Genomic DNA, 21,785 nt, shown 5'->3' with positions numbered 1-21,785 from the left:
CTGCTGAAAATGCTTACGCTCGCAACGGTCCATTTCGGAATTTAAGATTCCGTAGCTACGTTTCATTTTCCGTGCGTTGGTCCTCAAAAAGGTTAAAATTGATTATCAAGTTTCTCTGAAAAGCAGATTACGTATTCGGTTTTCAAATCATCCGAGATGCTCGATAACCGAGCATTCCACAACAAACCATATATTATACAAGAGAGAGCGCGGGGGAGGGGGTAAATGGCGCAGACGGCGCCATTGAAGTTTTGAAGAGGAGAGGGTAACTTAAGAGGCTTTAATTTATTTTAGGGGGTTCAACGTCACATTTGAGGGATGAGTGTCATCGCCCTGGGGGGGGGGGACACCACTGCATTGTAAACACCTTGCGTTTACACATTTCATAATCGTTTTAACATGCCTGCCACAGCGTTAACAATCGCTTTAAAACATTTACTCAACGAAGTGTGCTCTCTGAGTAACCCCATTCGAGAAAAAGCACTCGAGAAGCAATATTTGATTCTAAAACCTTATAGAATGACAGGGGTGTCCGTCCGTCCCTGTGAGCAATGGCGCGCTTCTTATGACAATCCCCCCTGCCAAAAGAAACGATAATCCGAAAAAGGACTAAGACTACCTTAAATTTTCAATTACACGTTTTGTACCATACCGGTCAAGGGCGCCCATATGCAAAATTTTAAGGGGGGGGGGGGCTCAGATAGTTTCCCCATGGTTTAGCAGGATATTTTCCCCATGGAAATCGATTTCAGTACAGATTAGAGTTATTAAAATTTGACATTTTTAATAACTTATTGATTAATTGCTGGAAAAGAAATAATTTTTCATTTTTGCAAAAAAAAAAAAAAAGTACTAAAAGCAAGGATGTACTAATTTCAAAGAAGGGAGAGGGGGCTTAAGCCCCCACTTGCCCCCCCCCCCCATATGGAAGCCCTTGATACCGGTTTAATATATTTTTAAGTTTAACAACTCTCAAGTTTAAACCTGCTAGTGTCGCCCAACGACCTGCCCATATTATCATTATCCCTCACTTTTTAATAAAAATTGTACATACGTACGTATTTAATCTTAGTCAAGTTCAAAACAGTATGGAAAGCGTTTCTCTATCCTTTGTTTCAAGATTTCACCACCGGATCACACCAGGGGCGGATACAGAAAGCCATTTGAAGGGGGGTGGGGTCATGCTGAAGAAAGCCCTCCCCCATGAACGAAATTCCCGTTTTAGGTACGAAAAAATTCTGAAACTTTTTTGGGGGCCAATAAAAAGCCCCAAATCGGTCAGGAATAAGGCACATAATTGGGAATAAACGTTGCATATTAATATCATACTCAATAAAACAAAGTAGTAGTTCAAATATTTTCTTTGAAAAATAATTGATGTATTGAAAAGATAAGATACTGTCATCGTTTACATTTTATGCATAAATTGTTTGAACACAATGTGTACGGATACCATTGTCGAGAGTTTAGGGGGAGGGGTCATGACCCCCACGACCCTCCATTGTATCCGCCACTCAAACAAAACATGCCCCTTCATATATCCGCTCATATGATAATTAACAATTTTCATTCTAAAAATATCGTTCCATTATTAAGGAATCTCTCAATTATCGAAAATTCGAAGCCAAACATTCAACTATTACCCCATTCGAATAAAGCAAGAGAAAAGCAATCATTCGATTTTAAAAATCATTCCAAATCTATCCATTCCAAGAGCAAAGGGCACCACCTATGAAGCTCTTCCCCCAAGAGCAATACCCCCAAAAGAGACAAAATCCCCTAAAAATTACAATCCCGCAGTTAACGTCAAAACTCCCACTCCCCTCCCCTCTTATTTCACCCATAGGAATGAATTACACGAGAAGTTAACCACTTGTTTTATAAGAAATAACTAAGTACCTTTGTGCCGAGAAGTAACATGAAATAACAAACGTATTGTATCCCAAATATACAGAGTTCTGAATAAAATATGACAACGTATATGAAGTACAAATTGACGTTGTCATATTTTATTCACTATGCAGTACAAAGTTTTCGACTACTTTTTATGTATACAGAGTACTGCAGAAACGTGTTTTGGAGTTTTAAGGTACATTTTTTTCAACAAAATACTAAGCTTTTACATATAAGGTGCCATTCCTTTGTTATGTATGGATGATTTTGGCCATTTTTGACCCCTTCCCCCCCATTTAAGGGTACGTAAGGTTTTTCAAACCCCTCCCCCTATTCTTGTAAGATTCCATTTCGTTTTTCGAAATAATGAAATGACTAATCTAATATCACTGGAATCGAAATTTCATTCACTATTATTAAATTAAACCTTTTTGTGTGAAGAAATATTTACTAAAAAGTTGGAATCTAGACTGAATGTGTTTTCGACATTTTTTTGTATACGATGCGATAGTAGTTAAAAATAAAACATGCTATACAATAGTGCAATTCTTTTATTATGTTTTACATTATTAATTCTTCGTAAAACAAATAAAAAACAGTCATCCTAATACGTTTTTATTTTCCAGACGCAAATGAAACGTCGGCTTGGAAAATACTGCGTAAGAATGCGTTTGAACCCCCCCCCCCCCCCAAAAAAAAGTATGTAGACATTTTTCCAACTCCACCCCCTTGGGACCCTTACGTAATTGATGAATGGTCCGTAAAGACATCCAGTAATGTCCTTACATCCACAATCTCACTATTTTGCGTTGAAAAAAGGGTTCCTTGAAACCCCGAATCACGTGTCTGCAGTGATCTGTATATTTGGGCTCTAAAACGTTTGTTATTGCCCATTACACTTGTATCATTACCCAATAGTATAGTCGAAGGTGAACGTAAGGGGGAAGACGTCCCCTCAGGTTTTCAACTTAAGTATTCCCCCTTTTTACCGGAACTATAATTTCAATGCCTCTCAAGTTAGAACCTTATTAGCGCCTCCAACCTTTACTTCCACCACCGGGACACACAACACATGTCTCCCACAGACCCGTCCATGTGTTCATTCATTAACACCTTTCGCTCAAAACATATCATTAGACTACCAAGGCATCCCAAACAATCATTTGATAATCAAGCATTCAACAGTATACATTCAATTATAACACTATTCGAATGAAACATTCGAAAGGCAATTATTTGATTGTAATACCATTTAGATCGCAAGGGTATCTATTCCTCAAGTGTGCTCGCACACTTTTTAAAATTAGGGATCCTCTCTCCCCCTCCAGAAGGACACTCAATAAAAAAGACTAACGTCCATTAGGAATTTCAATGGCGCAGTCTGCGCAATGACCCACCTCCCCTGTGGGCTCCTCAGCGCAGCCCGTCTTTCTGGGGGAAGGGTTAAAAGGTTTCAATGCAAATTGTTTCGGAAGACAGAAAAAAACCATGCTCATTCTTCATAAGTAAAATCATTAACTCTTCAAAGCCAGCCCTTTGAACCCCAAATGGCGGATCCGCCCCTGCAACTAAAACATTTCAGAAGCAGGGGTGCCCACCCGCCCTGAGATCAAGCCCCCCCCCACCCTCAATATCGCAGAGACCTCCCCCCCCCAAAAAAATGAGAAAAATACCCTTTAAAACACCCCCCTAAAAATGTCAATAGCACAATCTGCGCCATGACCCCCCCCCCCCCCCCATCCATAGGTGGGCACCCTTGTCAGAAGTCAACTATATTGAGAGGTTCATTCGATTATCAAACACTGCTCGAGTGATTGACATCTCGAGAACTCAACATCTCGAGAAGTTCAAAGCGAGAACTCGAGCAGTTGATCGCTCGAGCACTCGGAAAGTGACAATCGAGAACTCGAGCAGTTGATCGCTCGAGTTCTCGGAAAGTGATAATCGAGAACTCGAGAAGTTCATCGCTCGAGAACTCGAAAAGTGATAATCGAGAACTCGAGAAGTTCATCGCTCGAGAACTCGAAAAGTGATAATCGAGTACTCGAGAAGTTCATCGCTCAAGAACTCGAGAAGTGATAATCGAGTTCTCGAATGATCTTGAATAATCGAGTGATTCGATTATGAGAACTCGATTATGCCCATCACTAATTACTACCTATGTGTATGAAATTAGAAAATTTTTTGAAAATTATTTTCATTGTTGAAAATATTTCATTTAGGTGATTATGATGGAGCATTGAGTGCCCTGACTCAAATGCAAGTTATTTGTGAAAAACAAGGTAATCTTCAAGCATGTTTTTTTCCCCCTGAAAAAAACAAATTTGTTTGTTTGTTGAAAAAGATGAATGGTTTCTACCAAAACATTCATAGTCAATTCTGTCAATTGCATAACCAGAATTTTTTCCTGAGGGAAGTGTGTAAAAATCCTTGTGTTTTTTTATACATCACTATTCGGTGTACTAGGATTGGCACCATAGTGTGAACCCAAGGTTCTGGTTTAGGAAGTGTTCCCCTTCTTACTTTACCACTGCTGTACTTTTAGCCTAACACAAGTAATCTGAAATCATGTTACAGAAATGAAATCTTCATTATCCTTTTCTGGCTTAAAATTTAAATGTTAATTTGTTTAAAATATGTTTCTTTAATGATAATAATTGAATTAGTGCTAATAATAAAAAGTTATTTCAAATTCCTATCTCACTGCATGATTTCTGAATTTTTGAAAGTCTGGCTGTACAGTAATCCCTCATTAATCCAGATCTGCCATCTAAATATGCATACAGTAGGCGCCTCTTAATATGATCACGGTTAATGTTATCATTCGCTTAACGTTATCAGAATCACGAAGTCCCGGAACACTTGTATGTTAACACACGTTAAAAAAAGTCGGATATTGTAATCAGCGTCATCGTTTATTGTTATCACTTTTTCATAAGCTTTCATTTTTCCCCCTGTTTTTGTTCCTCAATTAACAGAAATACACAGGCAAACCCTGATGAGACCAACTTTCTGCGTAGCATTTTGTATTTTTCAATAGCAGTTCAAAATTTTTCTAGGAATGAAGCTACAGAAAGTTCGCCCCCAGTGTCCACAGACTCCCCCTAAGAAAACTTTCTTTTGCACCTAAAAAAATCAGTCGCTGGACATGTTGCACACATTGATGTAAGACCTCCATTGTTGCCATTACTTTGTAAACTATTAAAGAATTGTGTCAAGATTGAAAACAAAGCGAAGTTAAATTAAAATTTAAACAACAAGCAAAATCATGCTGGAAAAGATAGAAAAGCTGAATGTGCTTTGAAACTGGTTTATGAATGTCAGGGAAAACGGTCATATTTTACTTCACCTATTACAATGTGATTAAAAATTGCATAATTTAGCTTCAACTTTTTATAATTCAGATATTTCCATTCTGTTAATTTAATAATTTATAATTTAAAGCTGCGTTCATTTGAGTGATTGTGATTTTAATTTGAGGTTACCAAAATAAATGCACCTTAATTGGAAAAAAAAATTATTATTTTGTGTCTCCTGGATTCTTTTCGGTTATTGTTATCAGTCGGTTATTGTTATCATATTATATTTGTCCCAAAGTGATCACATTAAGCGGCGCATACTGTATAAATAATAAGCAAGTTATCACAATAATGAATTTTTATAGACTGTATTTTATATTTTTGTAATTTTCTCTTAAACTGTTTTATACTTCATTCTATTGAATTCAAAATACAATTATTGCTTTGTGCAGTAGTTTTTTTTTTAATGTACCTTGGCTCAATGTATAGGTTTTTTGGTTTAATCCATACTTAGTCAAGGTTATATAATGAAATTCTATTGTACTAAGACATTTGAATAAAAAAAGGCCCTGAAATTTTTTGTAATTAAAGTCTCAAAATGTCAATTTAAGTTATCTTTGGTAACACTAGGGCTTGGGTGATCTCCTCAGAAATTTTTTTGATTAAAATCTAAAAATCAGGTGATCTTTGACGATGGAAAAAGTGCAGGGCATTTGCCCCCCTTTCCCCCCAAGTTGCCGCCACTGTCTGCACTTTAATATGTCTCACCTCTGTGCTGTTCATACTAGGTGTGAAAGAAAACTATGAGCGAATTGGAGCATTTACTGCAATTTTGCGAGAAACTGAAATTACCAGATTACTTCTGCTTTTGTATTTGAAGGTAAGATTCTTTTATCTCCTTTTTTTTAAAAGCTCCTTTCATGTTGGGAGAAACCTAACCTTGCAGCACACATAATGGTGTGATCAGACCTTCATAGCCTCCAGTATGCTGCCAAGTTAGCTTTGCCCCAAACATACAGTAACTCCCGATTATCGGCAGTCAAATAAGCAGCGGTTCGGATTACTGCGGGTCTTTTCACAATTTTTTTTTAAAGTTATGATTGTGTTATTGTTTGCTTTTAGATTTTACATATATTTTTTATATATAAAGTTAGTTGATGCAAGTAGCAATGTTTTTGTTATAATTCAAATGTATGTGTGAGTGTTATTTATTTTTTTTAGCTTTATCGTATACACTAAGTACCATTTTGTACCTATTATTCAGATTATCCGCGGCTTTCGCGTGTCCAGTTACTGTGCCACCCTATTCTGCGGAGCGAATAATCGAGAGTTTACTGTAGTTCATTCATTTACTTACAAATGTGCTACTTCAATATTTTCTGCCCCAAACAATCAACCATTTTGTTAACTTATAGGGAAACAGGCAGTGCACTAAGTGTTCCTATCTAAACTTGAAAATATTGGTGAGCAAGTTATAACATTCATAAGAATTTGTGAGCACCTGGTAGCAGGGTTGACAAGGTTTTGGACTCTATGGAAAAGAACACGTCCTGTCCAAAACTTTCCGAAAGTGTCCAAAACTATATTTTTAGAAAAATTGTATTCTGTGAGAAAGCATCAAAAACAGAATAAAATGTGTCAAAGTAATGTTTTATACTGAACATTTATTCAACGAGAACACTCAACTTATTATGCAGCTGATTTTAATCTAGTTACATAGGTTGAATTCTTGATTGAAATTTCAATTTGGATGCATGAGTTTATTTATTTATTTTGATAATAGTAACCAAATCTCTCTGTGTGCCTGTTAGCCAACCCTGCTTTCATTTGAAATAAGGGTTGACAAGGTTTTAACCATCCTGTTCAAAACCCTTGTGCCCGAAAGTGTCCAAAACTATTTTTGAGAAACTATATTTTGTGAGAAAGTACCAAAAACAGAACAAAATGTGTCAAAATTATTTTTTGACGTTTAATGTATTTATTCAGTGTGAACATTCAAGTATAAATATATATGTAACTTATTTATGCATCTGATTTTAATATAGTTATGTAGAAATTAAATTCTTCATTAAAAATTTCAATTTATATGCAGGAGGTTTTTTTCTTCATAAACCAAATTTTTTGACATTTAAGCATGTGTGCAAAAGAAAGTGTTCAAAATGTAGTGCAATAATTAAATTAAATGCAAAAAATTACATTTTTTTGAAGTTACAGAATGTATTATATTAAAATTATGAACTAAAAAAATAATAGTACAAGTTTTTTTTATGTAAATGTTTAATCATCAATTTCTTATGCTTCTTTAATCTATGATTTAAGCTCTTTTTTTTGCTCCTAAATATTGCACATTTAATAACATTCCTTTGAGTTAAAAATGGAAATGAAATTAGTTGTTTTGGTAGTGCTTGAATTTCCTTTCATAACTCTACCAATTAATATAATAAGGAAGTTTAATAGATATTGGCAATTTGTTTTAAGTAAAATATTTTTTAAATGAAAATTTTGGAGAAAAAATATTATCAAATACTCATTAATTAAACCTCATTATAGTATCTGTATCTATGCATTACGAATGTTGCAGTAAATATGAATTGATTAGGACGGTAACCACATGTCCTGTCCTAAAACAGTTTTGGACTGTCCAAAACCCAACCCTGCTTGGCAGGAAGAAAGTTTAAAAGCTTAAATTTAGTTGCAGTTGCTGCTCGATTTTACAAGCCTATTTTTATTAACAATCACCATTTTACAAACAGTTTACTATTCTCCCAAAAATATACTATTCAAACAATATAATACAGGGTGTTCAGAAAATAACTTCCCTTTCATGCGAACGGTCTATCTGCTGAACCAGTCAAGCCAAAATTTTATATATGGTTCTTTGAAGGTATTCGATCTAGATTGTGATGATTTTAAACAATGCAGTGCTCAAAATTGCGATTACAGTGAACACATTTCAAAATTTCTGAATGACTACTTTTTTTTTTTTACAAAAAATTATCGTATTGAAAAACTTCAACTATTAAAATATTGAACATTGAACTTTTATTCATTGGTCGTCTCACAAAAAGTGTTGCTATTTTCTTTGATGCTTGAGATTTGGTCCCAATAGGCATTCTAAAAGATTATAATTCATAAACGTTATTATACTGACCATAAGAACCCTTTCCGAATTCACAAGGTGCCTTGCGTTTGGTGTGCAGAAATCGACTGGGCTTGGATAGACACTAGCTTTTGTTGTCACACATCGAGCCACGTTTCAGTATGAGTGCATTTCCACCTTGAATGGCTCTCTTTTTAAAGTACAAACAGAGTTTTCACATAACGACTTGTGAAAGTTGTTTTTTAGTTTCTGAAAACAGCATTAAGTACAAAATATTCCAACTGACATTGAGAAAATATTTCGTTGTAGCGAAAATTTCGTTGTAACAGGATTTCACTGTACTATAATTTTAGATTGAATTAATTGTTCGAATTTATGTGTTCACCTTTTTATACATCATGTTGGTTGTATAATGCTGAGATATATCAAAACTCTTTGGAAATTTCCTTAGTTAAATATAATATTTAATCCTTGAGCCATGTTTTTAAAAAGCCCCAGTAAGTTAATTATTGAAAAAAAATCTGAATTTTATACTTGCTTTGATTGATAGCGCTGTTTATTCACAGCCTCCTCCCATCAAATTGAAGCCTGAACATGCAAAATTATTGGATCGTTATGCTAGTCTTGATACAGACTCAGGTATATGGTTTATATAAATAATTTCTTAATATTAAAATGTAGTGAAATAGTGTCAAATAGTTGTCTCTTTCTTCTCTGGTATAGTATTTGATGCAGTAAAATAATAGAGTTGTTTCCAAAATTTTAAAGTATTTTTTCTGAAAGAGCATGCTTAAAAACATAGGATCTGACCATTTTTTGATAAATTTGTTTATGGTTAATATTTTTAAAAAATTACCTAAATCAGAGCTTTTATTGTTTACGGCTTCTGCCGATGACATCACAAATGATGAAATACCATTCAGTGTTGCCATTCACAGTGCAAAATATTTAATTCGCATCTTTACTCATGTGTATTGGCAACGATATGGTTGGTAGCAAGCGTAGAGCGCAATTTTAATTAACTTCTTGATCATCATAACGTGGAATCGCGGTAGAAAGATGCGGCAAAGTGCATCATTTGTGATGTCATCAAGACCACACCTTGTTTCAAAAATCAGACATTTAAAAAAATTAATTTAAAAAAAACTGTTGGGAAAATAAAAGTATTTTCTGGGTCCATGTTATTTATTTTATTTATTTATTTATTTATTGGCCCATTTCAATGACTAAAAGTAGTACTTTTGACTGAAGAAAACCACCCCATTGTTATTTTGTTTAACCTGCAATTTTTACTTAGCTATTAGCCATGTAAAGAACAATTGCCTTGAATGAATTTGTTTATGGTGCTTTGTTATTTCGATCATGTCCATCAGATTTGTTACAGGGCCCTCTTGCCTGATCATGCCAGGCCCTCTTCCAACTTAATCAAGCTTGGCAATATTGACATAAAAATAAGTTTTAATATCAGTTTTCTTTTTATACTTGGACTCTTCTCTGCCAGAAACCTATTGCTGTTGTATCCCGTATCCTCCTTGTGGGTGTAGGAACTATGATTTTTATTCAAGTTCATTTTTATTTGCTTGAAATTTTATAGTTGTCAATTTTTTAACCCTTTATAGACCATAAAGTCAGAAGTAGGATATAGAAGTTTGATGTATTTTCAAAAACACAATTATTAGAAGAACAAAAATTAGATAAACAGTAAATTTTCTATGTTGCTAAAATTGAGAGTGTGATGTTTATGAAATATGAAAAAGTATTATTCCTAAGCTTTTTGTGTGATAATTTATAAAATAACCTTGAACAAAGGGGACATATTATCGGCACCATGCTAAACTAAGGAATGTGAAAAATTGCGAATCGCGTTTATCAAATTCGATGGTTTGCCATAGTGCTCAAAAAGGAGTACCTACTCCAAATGATAGTTTTACACTTAAAGTTATCTATAAAAATTAAACATTGAAAATAACTAAACACGTCAGGTGGAAAAAATTATTTGTTTTGGTTGCCCTGAAAAGTGCCAATTTTCACATTCGTTAGTTTAGCATGGTGCCGACGATATATAGGTCTCATATTTGGTCCAAAAAGTGTTTAAAGATTCTTTGATAAACTGCTCAGGAAGCTCTGTAGTTCAACAAGTAACGTTTTTATAAAAGGAAATTATATAATTATATACAATAAGTTATCTTTTCTCATATGACTCCGAAGCAGGGGCATCCACAGAAATTTTAGGGCCTGTCACAAATGCTTTTACGGGCACTCCTACATATTGTTTACCATGCATCTCTACATATATTTTACCCCTCATTTTTAAACTATTGGTGCCCCCTTCAGGCTCGCGTATGGTAGTTTTTGACCTTGAAGAGAAGATCTTGGTTGGAGCAGAGATAAACTGTGGACATCATATGAAATAAATGAAGTTTCAGTTATGTATAGTCAGAGTTGCCAATTGCTACAAAAAATTCGTAGTTTCTGCGCTAGAGGTTTGAACTACGACACTAGGAAAACACATCCAAAAAATACGATTTTCTTCTTTTTTCTAACACTCAAAAAATTTCCATCAATACAGATATTGTCCACATTAGTAATCATTTAGTTAATAACGCTTTCGTGCTAACTAATGTTCCAAATTTTTTCTTGAAAATAAACGAATTCATCACACTAAATGATAAAATAATTCAAAATTAAATATTTTTTCAAAATTAACTGGAAGTTGTCCTAATGTAAATTTATGGTGAAATCCCGAAAGTAAACACTCCATCGATTATACCCCCCCTCCCCCTCTTTCGACAGAAAGTAAGGTAATTCTGTAATCCAGTATATCCTCGTAATTTTTGCTGATCTTCTTCATTTTCCACTCCCTGAAAAAAGAAAAATAAACACACGCACTCACATACACACCAAACATTTTCAGCTCTGCTTATCAGAACATTTTTAGAATTTTAGTTCCCCCCTCCATGTGCAGGTTTTCTTCTCTAAAAAAAAGTAAAGCAAACAATATTACACATAAAAAATTTTCAAAAATCGTGAAAAAAAAAAAATTGGCCAGTTCCAGGGATTCATTCCTTCCATTTGGTCTTGGCCCATTTTGATGCTAGGGTGCCTTTTCTTTTTGTTTATATGTGTTACAAAAGGAACCTATTTGGAACAAACGAATTCAGAATGTACACTTTAAATAAATAAACAAACTCCAACTTGACCCCATGTGGATAACATGTTGCTTAAAAATTGTCGCAAAGCTTAGAAATAACCTAATACTAAAAACAACTTTTAAAAAATTCAATAATTATCCCCCCCCCCCCTCACCTTAAATTTATCAGTTTGGTTTCGAAAGTAAGGGGAGGGGAGGTACTCTCTAGATTTTACTAACATAACTTATTTATTATGTGTGTTACATTTGTTATGAAACGCGTCGTTTTACCCCCCCCCCCTGCTCAAAACTCTGTTACGAATTTAGATTTTCAAAAGTTGGCAGCTCTATGTATAGTGGTTTTGAAATTGTTTAAATTGTTGATATTCTGAGGATTCTGGCAGAATTATTGAATCTATTTAGATATTCTGCCAATTTTTATGATTTTTGATGGATAAATACAAAAATAATATTTAAAAAAACTTTTTAAAAAATTATTCAAAAAATTTAACTTTTGAATTAATTCAATAAAATTTAAAAATTACAGTTTTCAAACTTTCCAAATTTTGGATGTTGAAATTTGTAACTTTCTACTGTAATGTCTAGATATTTTTCCCCCATGTTATTCAATTTTTGTCTTCTCCTTTTTCAGTAAGTTACATTGAAGAGGACTTGTATTTAATGCTGCAGTCTCTTATGGTAAGCAATTATCTTTTTTACTTTAAGTGTTTTCAGAGCGTTAAAGTATTTTAAAACAGTGAATGGATTTAGTCCTATGGAACTTATATTATAAGATTATATCTTATTTAAACTGATATTTTAGTCTCGTTAAAAATGTTCAGTTAAATAGGTAAATCTATAAAACATGGAAGAAAAAAAAGAATGCTAGTTTTAAAAGTATATAACAATTATTAAATAATAGTACAGTATCTAAAGTAATGAAATGCAGATTATATGACAAACTTCTTTCTTTTTGGAAAGAGCAATTGAAGTATTCATCTGCAAAGTGTTTTTATGATTTAAATTATTTCTGTGGTACAATGCTGTACTAAATGAAAGCATCATACTATAAAAATTATTGAAAGTCATTTATGTGTCAGAATGTCTACAAGATGAAAAACCTGGATTAGTGTATAAAATAAAAAATAAGCCAAAAAATCATAGAAAAGTCCGAAACTTGGGAAAATACCGAAAATATGTTATGGAAATGAGAAAAAAATACTCTTACTGGTTAAGAAATACGATTCATACTCATGATTTCTATTGTAACTCTTAGGAGTAATTGATTTTCATTTGAACTTCACTCCCAATTATATTATCAGATTTAAGTATTCCAATTATGTGGACACACTTGTTGTGCTTTGCATACTGTGTGCTTAATTTAAAAATATTTTGCATGTACTATAACTATTAAAATTTATTTGTTTCTTAGGAAACTCTAGGGTGTAATATAGTCACCTGCATACTTAATAGCAAGAAATTCTGATTGTTTATCAACAACATAAAATCAATGACCATTGAACAATCAACAAAATAGAAATGTATATAAATACATTACATTTCTTAAAACTCGGGAGAAGAGCACAATCTTTCAGCATCTTTTCTTTAAATGGCACATCACAGTTATAGTTACTTAAATTTGGCATAAAAGTATTAAAAATACGTTTATATGCGTATTTGCTAAACGTTTCATAATGATTATGACAAATTTCTTTTCTTTTGAAGTTTTCTTCCCCAAAATACTAACATTTGATAATTTGCAACAGATTGCAGTTAATGAAAAAGATGAAGACGCCTTGTCAAAACTGGAAAAGGATATATGGTAATTATATAAATTTCTGTTCAGTTAATGAAACTTTCATTTTTCATGAAGGGGAATAGTTGTAAGCATGGTATGTTTTACTAGGATAACGTCAAGCAGAAAATCTTGAAAAATTCTCAAGTTATGGGAATACCAGGCGAAAGAAGACAGACAGATATGTGTCAGGACTAAACTATTTCATTTCTTTCCTTTCGTTATCTCTCTTTTGGTTTTCTCTTACTAAAAGCTCCATCATTTTTTGGTGCTGAGTTTTCTATTCTTCTGGTCGTTAGGAAAGGTTTTGATGGTCACTCACAAAGGATTTGTGAAATTGAGTATATAGGGAGGAAGATCAGTGCCTTAGAAAATTGGTCGTTAATGGAGGTGGTTGCTCATAGAGGATTCACAGTATTACTAAAAGGAGAGATTCTATTTTCCTGAATCAGCAGCAGTAACATGTGACTTGCGAAGGAATTTCTAGCAATGGTAACCACAAATAATCTTGTTTTCATTAATAAATCCTTATTATTGGGAAAGTCAGCAGTTTAAATCAAATGACTTTTTTTTTTTAATCATTGATTTCAGTTATTATATAACTTAAGACTTTAGAAATCCTCTTGACAATTGTAAATTTCACTAGTTGCACTGTTTTCTTAGTGAGAGTTTGACAGACGTGGCTCCAAGGGAGGGGCAGGGGGGGCAATTGCCCCCCTGTCGGAAATGTCTTGCCCCCCCGTCGGGGAAAATTTAGTATTTCGTCGGGGAATCTGTTTGCTGTGGCGTTTATCGTAAATGATAAAAATTTTCTCATATATGAACTCGAAAAAAAAATTAGTAGAAAAAGTAGAAGTATCTTATATATGAATATATATATATAAAGGAAACAAAAAATCAATCCCCTTTGAGGCAAGGTTAGCCCGAGTCCGTATAACGTCGTCCAGATGGTGACAAAATATAGCTATTGCTTCGGGGGAAATGGTGTGTTTTGATCCTTGAAATTTCTGTTTGTCGATGCAGGGTGTCGATGAGCTGGTTTTGACCTCAGGGTGTCCACTTACACTAAAAGAGTACCATCCCCTCCCCGTCCCTGCAGAATGCAGTGGGGATCACCGGTCAGACCTAAGGCGTCGTCATCGGGTTACGAGACAAATACGTACCGAATGACAATAGACAGGACGAGAGGGGAGGGGAGGGGGTTGTCATCGGAGAAAAAACATGCTTCGGAGATTTTTGCTTTTCTATTACATTCGCTAAACAGCTCTTCATCAGCATGTCAAGTGTGCAGACGCAGACGCACTCATTTTGATTTGTTTTAAAGTACTTTATTTTCACTCAGAAGTTACAAGTAAGTTCTTACTATAGTTATTTACAACTTTTCTGATTATTGTTGGATTATTCTGCATCAAAACATATCGATGAGTAAACTATCCTTTTACCTCATACAAGGAAGTGTACTAAAGTAGATTTAATTTTTTAGTGTAATGATGTCTTGTTGGAAAATGCTAAATGCAGGAAAAAAATTCTTTAGACTAATATAATAAAAGCAAATAGATGTTTAACATTTTAAATACATTTTTCTCAAAAACTTATATTGATCTTGTTTGTAGGCTACATAATAGTTTTGTGTCTGGGGGAGGGGCGAACCTTTTGGAAAAGGCAAAATTAAATAAATAAATAAATCATGTGTTAAAAGCAATTGAAAACATACATTTTGCTTCCAAATTTATTTTTTTCAGATATTATCATGTAGTCGAAACTCATGTTTCTAACTTAAAGTAAAAGCTGCGCTTAGCCCAGACCGCTGTAATCATTTGATCGGACCAAGTCCAATTCAAAAGTCAACATTGCTCCTTCGAGATCGATCAAACCAACTTACAGACTGATACCAGACTCAATCTTGCTTATTTTTTTTTTTTTTGCGAGTTATATTCTATTTTTTTTTAATACGCTTTTTTTCAAGTACTAAAATAGTGTAAAAAAGCAGTGCTCTGCAGTCAGAGTCGGACAGATTTTGGAGACAAAGAGTCTGAGTCGGGATTTGTAGGTTAAAAATTCCAAGAGTCGGAGTCATTTTCCCTCAATGCCTGTAACACTGCCAGTGATTACGGGTTCGGAGTGAGAGTTGGAGTCGAACTGATTTTAAGGTAAAGGAGTCGGAGTTGAATTGTTTGTCGGTGAGTTGGAGGGGTGATTAAAAACTAATTGTATCGAAAGCCAATGTGAGCAAGAAGCAATGAGTTGTCTTTTCGTTTCCCGCGCTGTTTCTCTCTGTCGACTGCTGTCATTAGTTTTTCGAATCAAAAACAATTTTTACTGTGTATTACCTTAATTTTTGATATAATTTATAACTTAAAAAAAGTTTTGTTTGCCTATTTCTGTCCTGATATTTTTGTAGTTCCAACTACATCTTATAAGGCATCAAAATGCAGAATTTTATATCTATTTTTCAAAATTTCCTCCGGGGAAGAAATCCCCGGGCTCCCTACAATTGGAAATATTTTGTACTCCACTTAAAAGGGAGTCATGTGTCACCCTCTTGATAACATTTCCCCTCTTAAGGTCAATCCAACACAAGACATCAAGAAAAACACATTAAAACACGATCAACAAAAATTAAAGTATTGCTGTATGTATCAGATGAAAGAGACAGGCATAGTAAAGGAGAAAAAAAATTTAAAAAATGCCTCTCTCTCTCTCTTACACCACCGAGAGAAACATTGTTAAAACTACAAAAGGGGCCCCATACCTAAAATAGCTTAGGGCCCCGTTAAGTCTAAATCCGGCCCTGAGCTGGAGTCGGCCATTTTCCCTCCGACTCCGCAGATCTGCAAAAATGGTCCATGTAGATAAATTTTGAGGTAAGACTTTGAATTGACTTTTTCCTCCCTTAGTCTGGAAAGTGAATTAAAACTTAAAATTTGAAAGTATGACAGATTTCAACTGGCATGTTCAATAAAAAGTTTGAAACTAATGGTTATGCATTTTCGAATTATGAATGCTTCAAAAAATTTGAAAAATAAAAAAGTTAGGTATATAGTTAATTTTAAAAAAAAGAAAAATCTTACACAAGAGAAACTTGTGCAATTAATGTTAATTACTTTGATACTTAATAGGTTTGTTTACGGCGTAATATCGTCGGCATTATGCTGAACTACCGAATGTGAAAATTGGCTCTTTTCAGGAGAGCCGAAACAATATTTTTGTCCACCAGACGCTTTAGTTATTTTCAATGTTTTGATTTTTATAAATAACATTAAGTGTAAATCTTATTGTTTGAAGTACAGAAAACTCCCGATTATCCACGAGCGGATTATCCGCGAAAGTCTCGGAAAAAGAAAAAAAACATAGTTAACTCAATCCTTGTGGAGAAAAATTTTTTCTTCAAAAACACGGATCTGAAATCAATTCGTCCCAGATTTTTTTTCCCCTTTCCCACGACAAGTGCTCCTTCTCAAAAAACGTGAAAGTCGAAGCATTGTCATCGACTTCTCTTTGACACGTGCCTCAAGGGAAAGCGTTCAGCTGATTTCCGTAAAACACATGTGTTTACTGAAGATCCCTAGTTTATCCCCTAAAAGGAGCGTACGACATTATCCTTATCATCTGTTCCGATTGAGAAAGGTTAGGAAAACGCCTACAGGTCTTCTGGGAATTCTCTGATGGGGTGGTCTTTTTTGTTGTGGTCACTGTTTTCACTTCTGGGCTGTTGAATGTTTTAGGTTGACGGAAAGTCAACCTCATGATTTAAATTTTAGTTTATTCTAGTTCTGTAGAGCTTGAAATACAAATATATTTTAATGCCTCATCTCTTTTAAACGTTTCCACGTTTTATTTACAATACAATCATTCTCAAGCAAAAGATAATTTCTGTCTGCTTTACCTCTCGTTTTAAACCTTCTTCGCATTATCCGCGGTACCTGAGTCACTCAATTCCGCGGATAATCGGGAGTGTACTGTAGTAATAGTCCTTTTTGAGTACTATGGCAAAATATTGAATTTGAAAAACGAGATTCGCGATTTTTCACCTTCGTTTGTTACCGAGTTTAGCATGGTGCTTACCATATTATCAAGTTTCGTTTTTTGTTTTTCTTTTGGATTACACAAAACACACACACACATTACTTTCGTTTTGTACATTCAAAAACGTAGAACCAACGGTGAGGAGTTGAAGTCGGACTGATTTTGAGGTAACGAAGTCGGAGTCAGGAGTCGAAGGTTTTAAAATTCAACAGTCGAAGTCGATCTTTTTTCCTTTTTTTGCAACTCTGCCAGTTCTTGTGGAATCAGAGTCGAAGGCTCTAATTTTCCCCCAAGTCGGAGTCGGTCATTTTTCTTCCGACTCCGCAGTCCTGCTTAGAACTACTGGTGTGACTATTCATTTCAATAATTTAAATCTCGCTCACTACATTTTAACTTTTATTTTCTGTTTTAAACATGCTTCGGCGGCCCACACATTTTCCTCCAAATAACTGTGATTTGTACGATGATATTTTTAAAAATCTAGGAATGAAATATGTTCGCGGCCCCTATGAAACATGATAATGATTATTTATTTGATTAGCCCGGCTGCCCGCCGGCTCCATCCACCACCAGCTAGGCCTAATCGATGTAGACCTTTTATTCCCATAGAAATTAATTAAAAACCGTATAAATGTGCACCTTTTCTAAATTTTTTAGCGCAAAATTTTTATCCGTTTCCAGTTTCTATTTGTTATCAACTAAAATACTTGTAATTGGTTTTAGCAAGCTACGCTCTTCAAAAGATTTTCAATTTTTTCTCTTAATTCTGCTTTTGCGCTAGCAAAAATTAGTAGTTGTGATCGATTTCCCGTTCCCATTCTTTCCCAAGCTATCCCGGAAAGCTAATATAATGAAAGAAAATATAAATAAATTTTATTTTATACGTGTTCTGACTCGCGAGGTGCATCTTAATATAAAGCTAGGCATCGGGCTCAAGTTTCTTTTGAATTTTTTAACTAAATATTAGTTACTCTTCTTCTATTTACTTAAGATGTGTGTTTCTCTGCTCCTCAATACCATATTTTGAGCTAGTGGATGAGCAACGCTATGACCTTGAGCCCTGGAGTTTCCACCACGTAAATTTGTGTGTTTATTAGGTTTGATTACGGAAGGAGGGGGGGGGGGGCGAGGAGCCCTCAGTATCTTAATCGGTCACTAACCCCGTTACCAAACATGATCTACAATTGCATTTTCGATACTTTAATTTTGAAACTTTTTCGGGGATTCACCTTGACTCTCACTCCCTATAAAATACCATTACAGATCGAGTAAAATTTCGTTTATTGGACTTCAATTTCTTAAAATTCTTTGGGGGTGAGCACCCAAACCCTTCTCTCCTTGACATTACCGAAGATCATCTAAAATGCGTTTTCAGAGCTACAATTTCGAAAAATTTCCGGGGGAGAACCCCCGAACCCCCCTAATTTCTACACCCACAACTAAATTCCTGTTAAGTTTCTTTCTCTGCAAAAAACTCTGAGCACACATTTATAATGATTTTACATCATACTCAGATTTTTCGTCAAATTTTGATTTTCAGACAGTTCTAGTTTATTCATCTCGCGATGACCCTGTTCACAAAAACCTAGTTTCATGTTTTTCATTTTAAATTTGATTTTCCCCCTACATATTTCATTTTATCTATTTTTAAATTTTTATTTTTTGCTTTTGATTTTTATGGGGAATTCGTGTTCTTACACGCAAAGAATGATTAGCTTCTTTATCACCTGAATTAGGGGGGGGGGGTGTAATCTTGCAAACTAAAATTTGGCTATGCCCCCCTATCGGGCAAGCTTGCCACCCTGTCGGAGATTTCCTAGCGCCACCACTAGAGTTTGACCTTTCTTTCACTCTCTTATATTTATTTTTCTTGGCCGTTAATCCTCACTTGACCATTTTAATCTAAATTATCTCAATCTGAAAATTTATATTTTTAGTCAGTTGCCAATGGACACTTTTAAATCAGTGAGTACTTTTTTTTATTAGCAACCACTGTATGCAGAACTGTGTTTTAGAATGAAAACAATGAGAAAATCTTGGCAAATGAATACTGTTGAATCCTGGCAAAAATGAGGAGACTTCAGTTATGATTTCTTTTTTAAAAATTGCCCCATGTCCTTACAAACTTTGTTGAAAAAAAAATAAAAATAATACTATAAAAAATATATCCAATAAAAAGGTTGAGCTCTGTATTTTTTTAACTGTATATGAGTAAGAAATATATAGATATATATATACTTTTTCTAGAAAGTGGGCAAAAAAAAAAAAAAGATTGCTGTCTTCTTTTTTTTTTTTTTTTTTTTTTTTTGAGATACCATCTGTATGCATAAGGAGTAGTAAAACTTATTTTACAAAAAACTTATATAAAGTGTTCTTTTTTGAGAAAATGATTTTAATAGGAAAAAATATAAATTACATGTTGTTTTTCCTTCATATACATTTAATTTTTATAACCCATTTTTTTATATTTTCCCTTATTTTTCTATATTTATTGTGAACTACATGCCATCTATAATAAATTTGATTTCAATTGCATGTACAGTCGGACCTCCATATATCGAACTTCCACATATCGAAATTTTCTATATATCGAAATCCCAGCAAATTTCTATGTTCATTACATAGAAAAATTGTTTCTATATATCGAAAAAGTCTCTATATATCGAAATTTTTTGCGAGACATTCGTAGATTTTTTTCCACTTTAGACTGTATGTCTCATGAAAAATGAAGGTTAGTGGAGAAAATTATGATCACTAAAGGTTGCTACAAAATTCATAAGGAATGGGGGGTTCAAGGGTGTGTAGATAGGGTCGTTGTTCCGTTCTGGAGTTCTTACATTCCCTCAAGTTTATTTCAAATCTTAGTTGCAACCAGTAACACTAAAATCAGTGTCAAGTTATCCCTTTCGTCTGTTTATTATCATTCCTAGTATTTTTAACTTCAGTAAAAATCATTCAAGTTAAGTAGATTGATTTTTTACTTTTCTCTCGATTACATTGTTAACACGAAAATCCCCTAATGTGGCGGTTCAAGTTGAATTTCCGAAGAATGAAGGTGTATGAAGGAGCAAAAATGTAATTTATGTTAAATTTTTAATTATTAACTTTCATTTAATCCGATGCTCGTTTAAATTAGAAATTGGGTTTCATGCACGAAAATTAGTTTTAATTTTAATGTTTTAGGATATTTTTATGATAAAATAAGATTGTGTTTCTATATATCGAAATTTCTAATATATCGAATTTTTTTTCCGGCAATTTGCTACTTCGATATATGGAGGTCCGACTGTATTTATATTAATTTTGTTTAACATCACATTCTGATTTTTTTTTGGGGGGGGGGGGGTAATGTTAAACCTTGCAAATAGTTTATATAAAGTTATGTTTGAGTCGCGTGTGTCGGCATCCCTGTTGTCAAGGCAACAATAGCTTTGGTTTAAATGGCTTGTTCGGAAGATTTTAAGAGCAGAGTTTGCAATGTGAAAAGAGCAAATAAAATTATTATCCTGTTAACCTTTTACTATGGAGTCTAGTCTTTTGCTAGTATCTTAAGTATAGCTACAGGTTTTTAGTATAATTTCAATAAGGCATGAGAATGCAACAGGTAATACTTGAAATATGATGATTTTGTAATTTCTTAAATATTAACAATTAATTGATTTGTCATAAAATCAGAAAAGTGGCTTAGATTTTAGATTGCAAATATATACATATTATTTCTTTATCTTTATGCCTGAAGATTTGAAAAGTTCTGAATAATTAGCTTAATTGTGATACTTTTGTACTTTATTCTTTAGGCCATACCTGAGTGGACTGCAAAATAATATACTAAATAGGATTGTCACTGACTTCCGAAGTTACTCCTTTTTGGTCCCTTACAAATAAAATGAGTTGTGAATTTATTTCGAGTGTCATGTCAAGCTTTTTCACATTCCATTGTGGAAAGAAAACATAAATTGTGAAGTATTCGATGTATCTGGATGAGTTGTGACATCAATTGAGCTTCTTATTATGAATGTACAGTATTAAAATGTTCTAATCGAAATGTGTACTGTGTTACTATGAATTATCTGTTTCTTCTGTTGCCAGTAATATGTTCAGTTGGGGTGCTGTTGAAAAAATGCTTGAAGCGCTTGTAAATTATGTCCGACTCTCTCTTTCAAAATGAAGTAAGTAACTTACAACCTCCCACTTCCGTTAATGTTTGTTTTAGGGGCGGATACAGATTTTCATTTAATGGAGGGGGCATGCTGAGGACTGCCCCCCCCCTCCATTTCTTCCCTATAAACTAACCTACGGTTTTGGATGTGAAGTGTAGTTCAATATTGTTGGCATTCGGCGGAAGAGTCAAAAACATCGAATTCATAGAAACTGTGGAGGGCAATAAATGCAATAAGAAGATATACACAATGAGCACCTTATCCAGGAGTTAAGCAACAAATTTCGATTGAAATTTAATTTTTACTGTTCATGGAAAACTTGCCTTGCCAACGCTTGATTACAGCAACCCATGCTTCTCATTTTCAACTGGTTTTATTTTGG

At 34.0% G+C, this 21,785-nt stretch overlaps 1 protein-coding gene across 1 annotated transcript in view; it reads left to right on the top strand.

Annotated features, from left to right (window-relative positions):
- LOC129225907 (40-kDa huntingtin-associated protein-like) overlaps positions 1–21,281 on the top strand; it is a 45,464-nt gene extending 24,183 nt beyond the window's left edge. Inside the window, exons 6-11 of the mRNA XM_054860440.1 lie at positions 4,116–4,175; positions 5,981–6,072; positions 8,859–8,931; positions 12,075–12,121; positions 13,189–13,244; positions 21,041–21,281. Coding sequence (XP_054716415.1) covers positions 4,116–4,175; positions 5,981–6,072; positions 8,859–8,931; positions 12,075–12,121; positions 13,189–13,244; positions 21,041–21,128 — 416 coding nt within the window. The 3' untranslated portion in view covers positions 21,129–21,281. The remainder of the gene's footprint in view (positions 1–4,115; positions 4,176–5,980; positions 6,073–8,858; positions 8,932–12,074; positions 12,122–13,188; positions 13,245–21,040) is intronic.
- The last annotated feature ends 504 nt before the right edge of the window (positions 21,282–21,785 follow it).

Source organism: Uloborus diversus, chromosome 7, assembly GCF_026930045.1.
Source record: "Uloborus diversus isolate 005 chromosome 7, Udiv.v.3.1, whole genome shotgun sequence".
Classification (NCBI taxonomy): Eukaryota; Metazoa; Arthropoda; class Arachnida; order Araneae; family Uloboridae; genus Uloborus; species Uloborus diversus.
The sequence above is the reverse complement of the archived record's forward strand: the minus strand, read 5'-3'. Positions and strand labels throughout refer to the sequence as shown.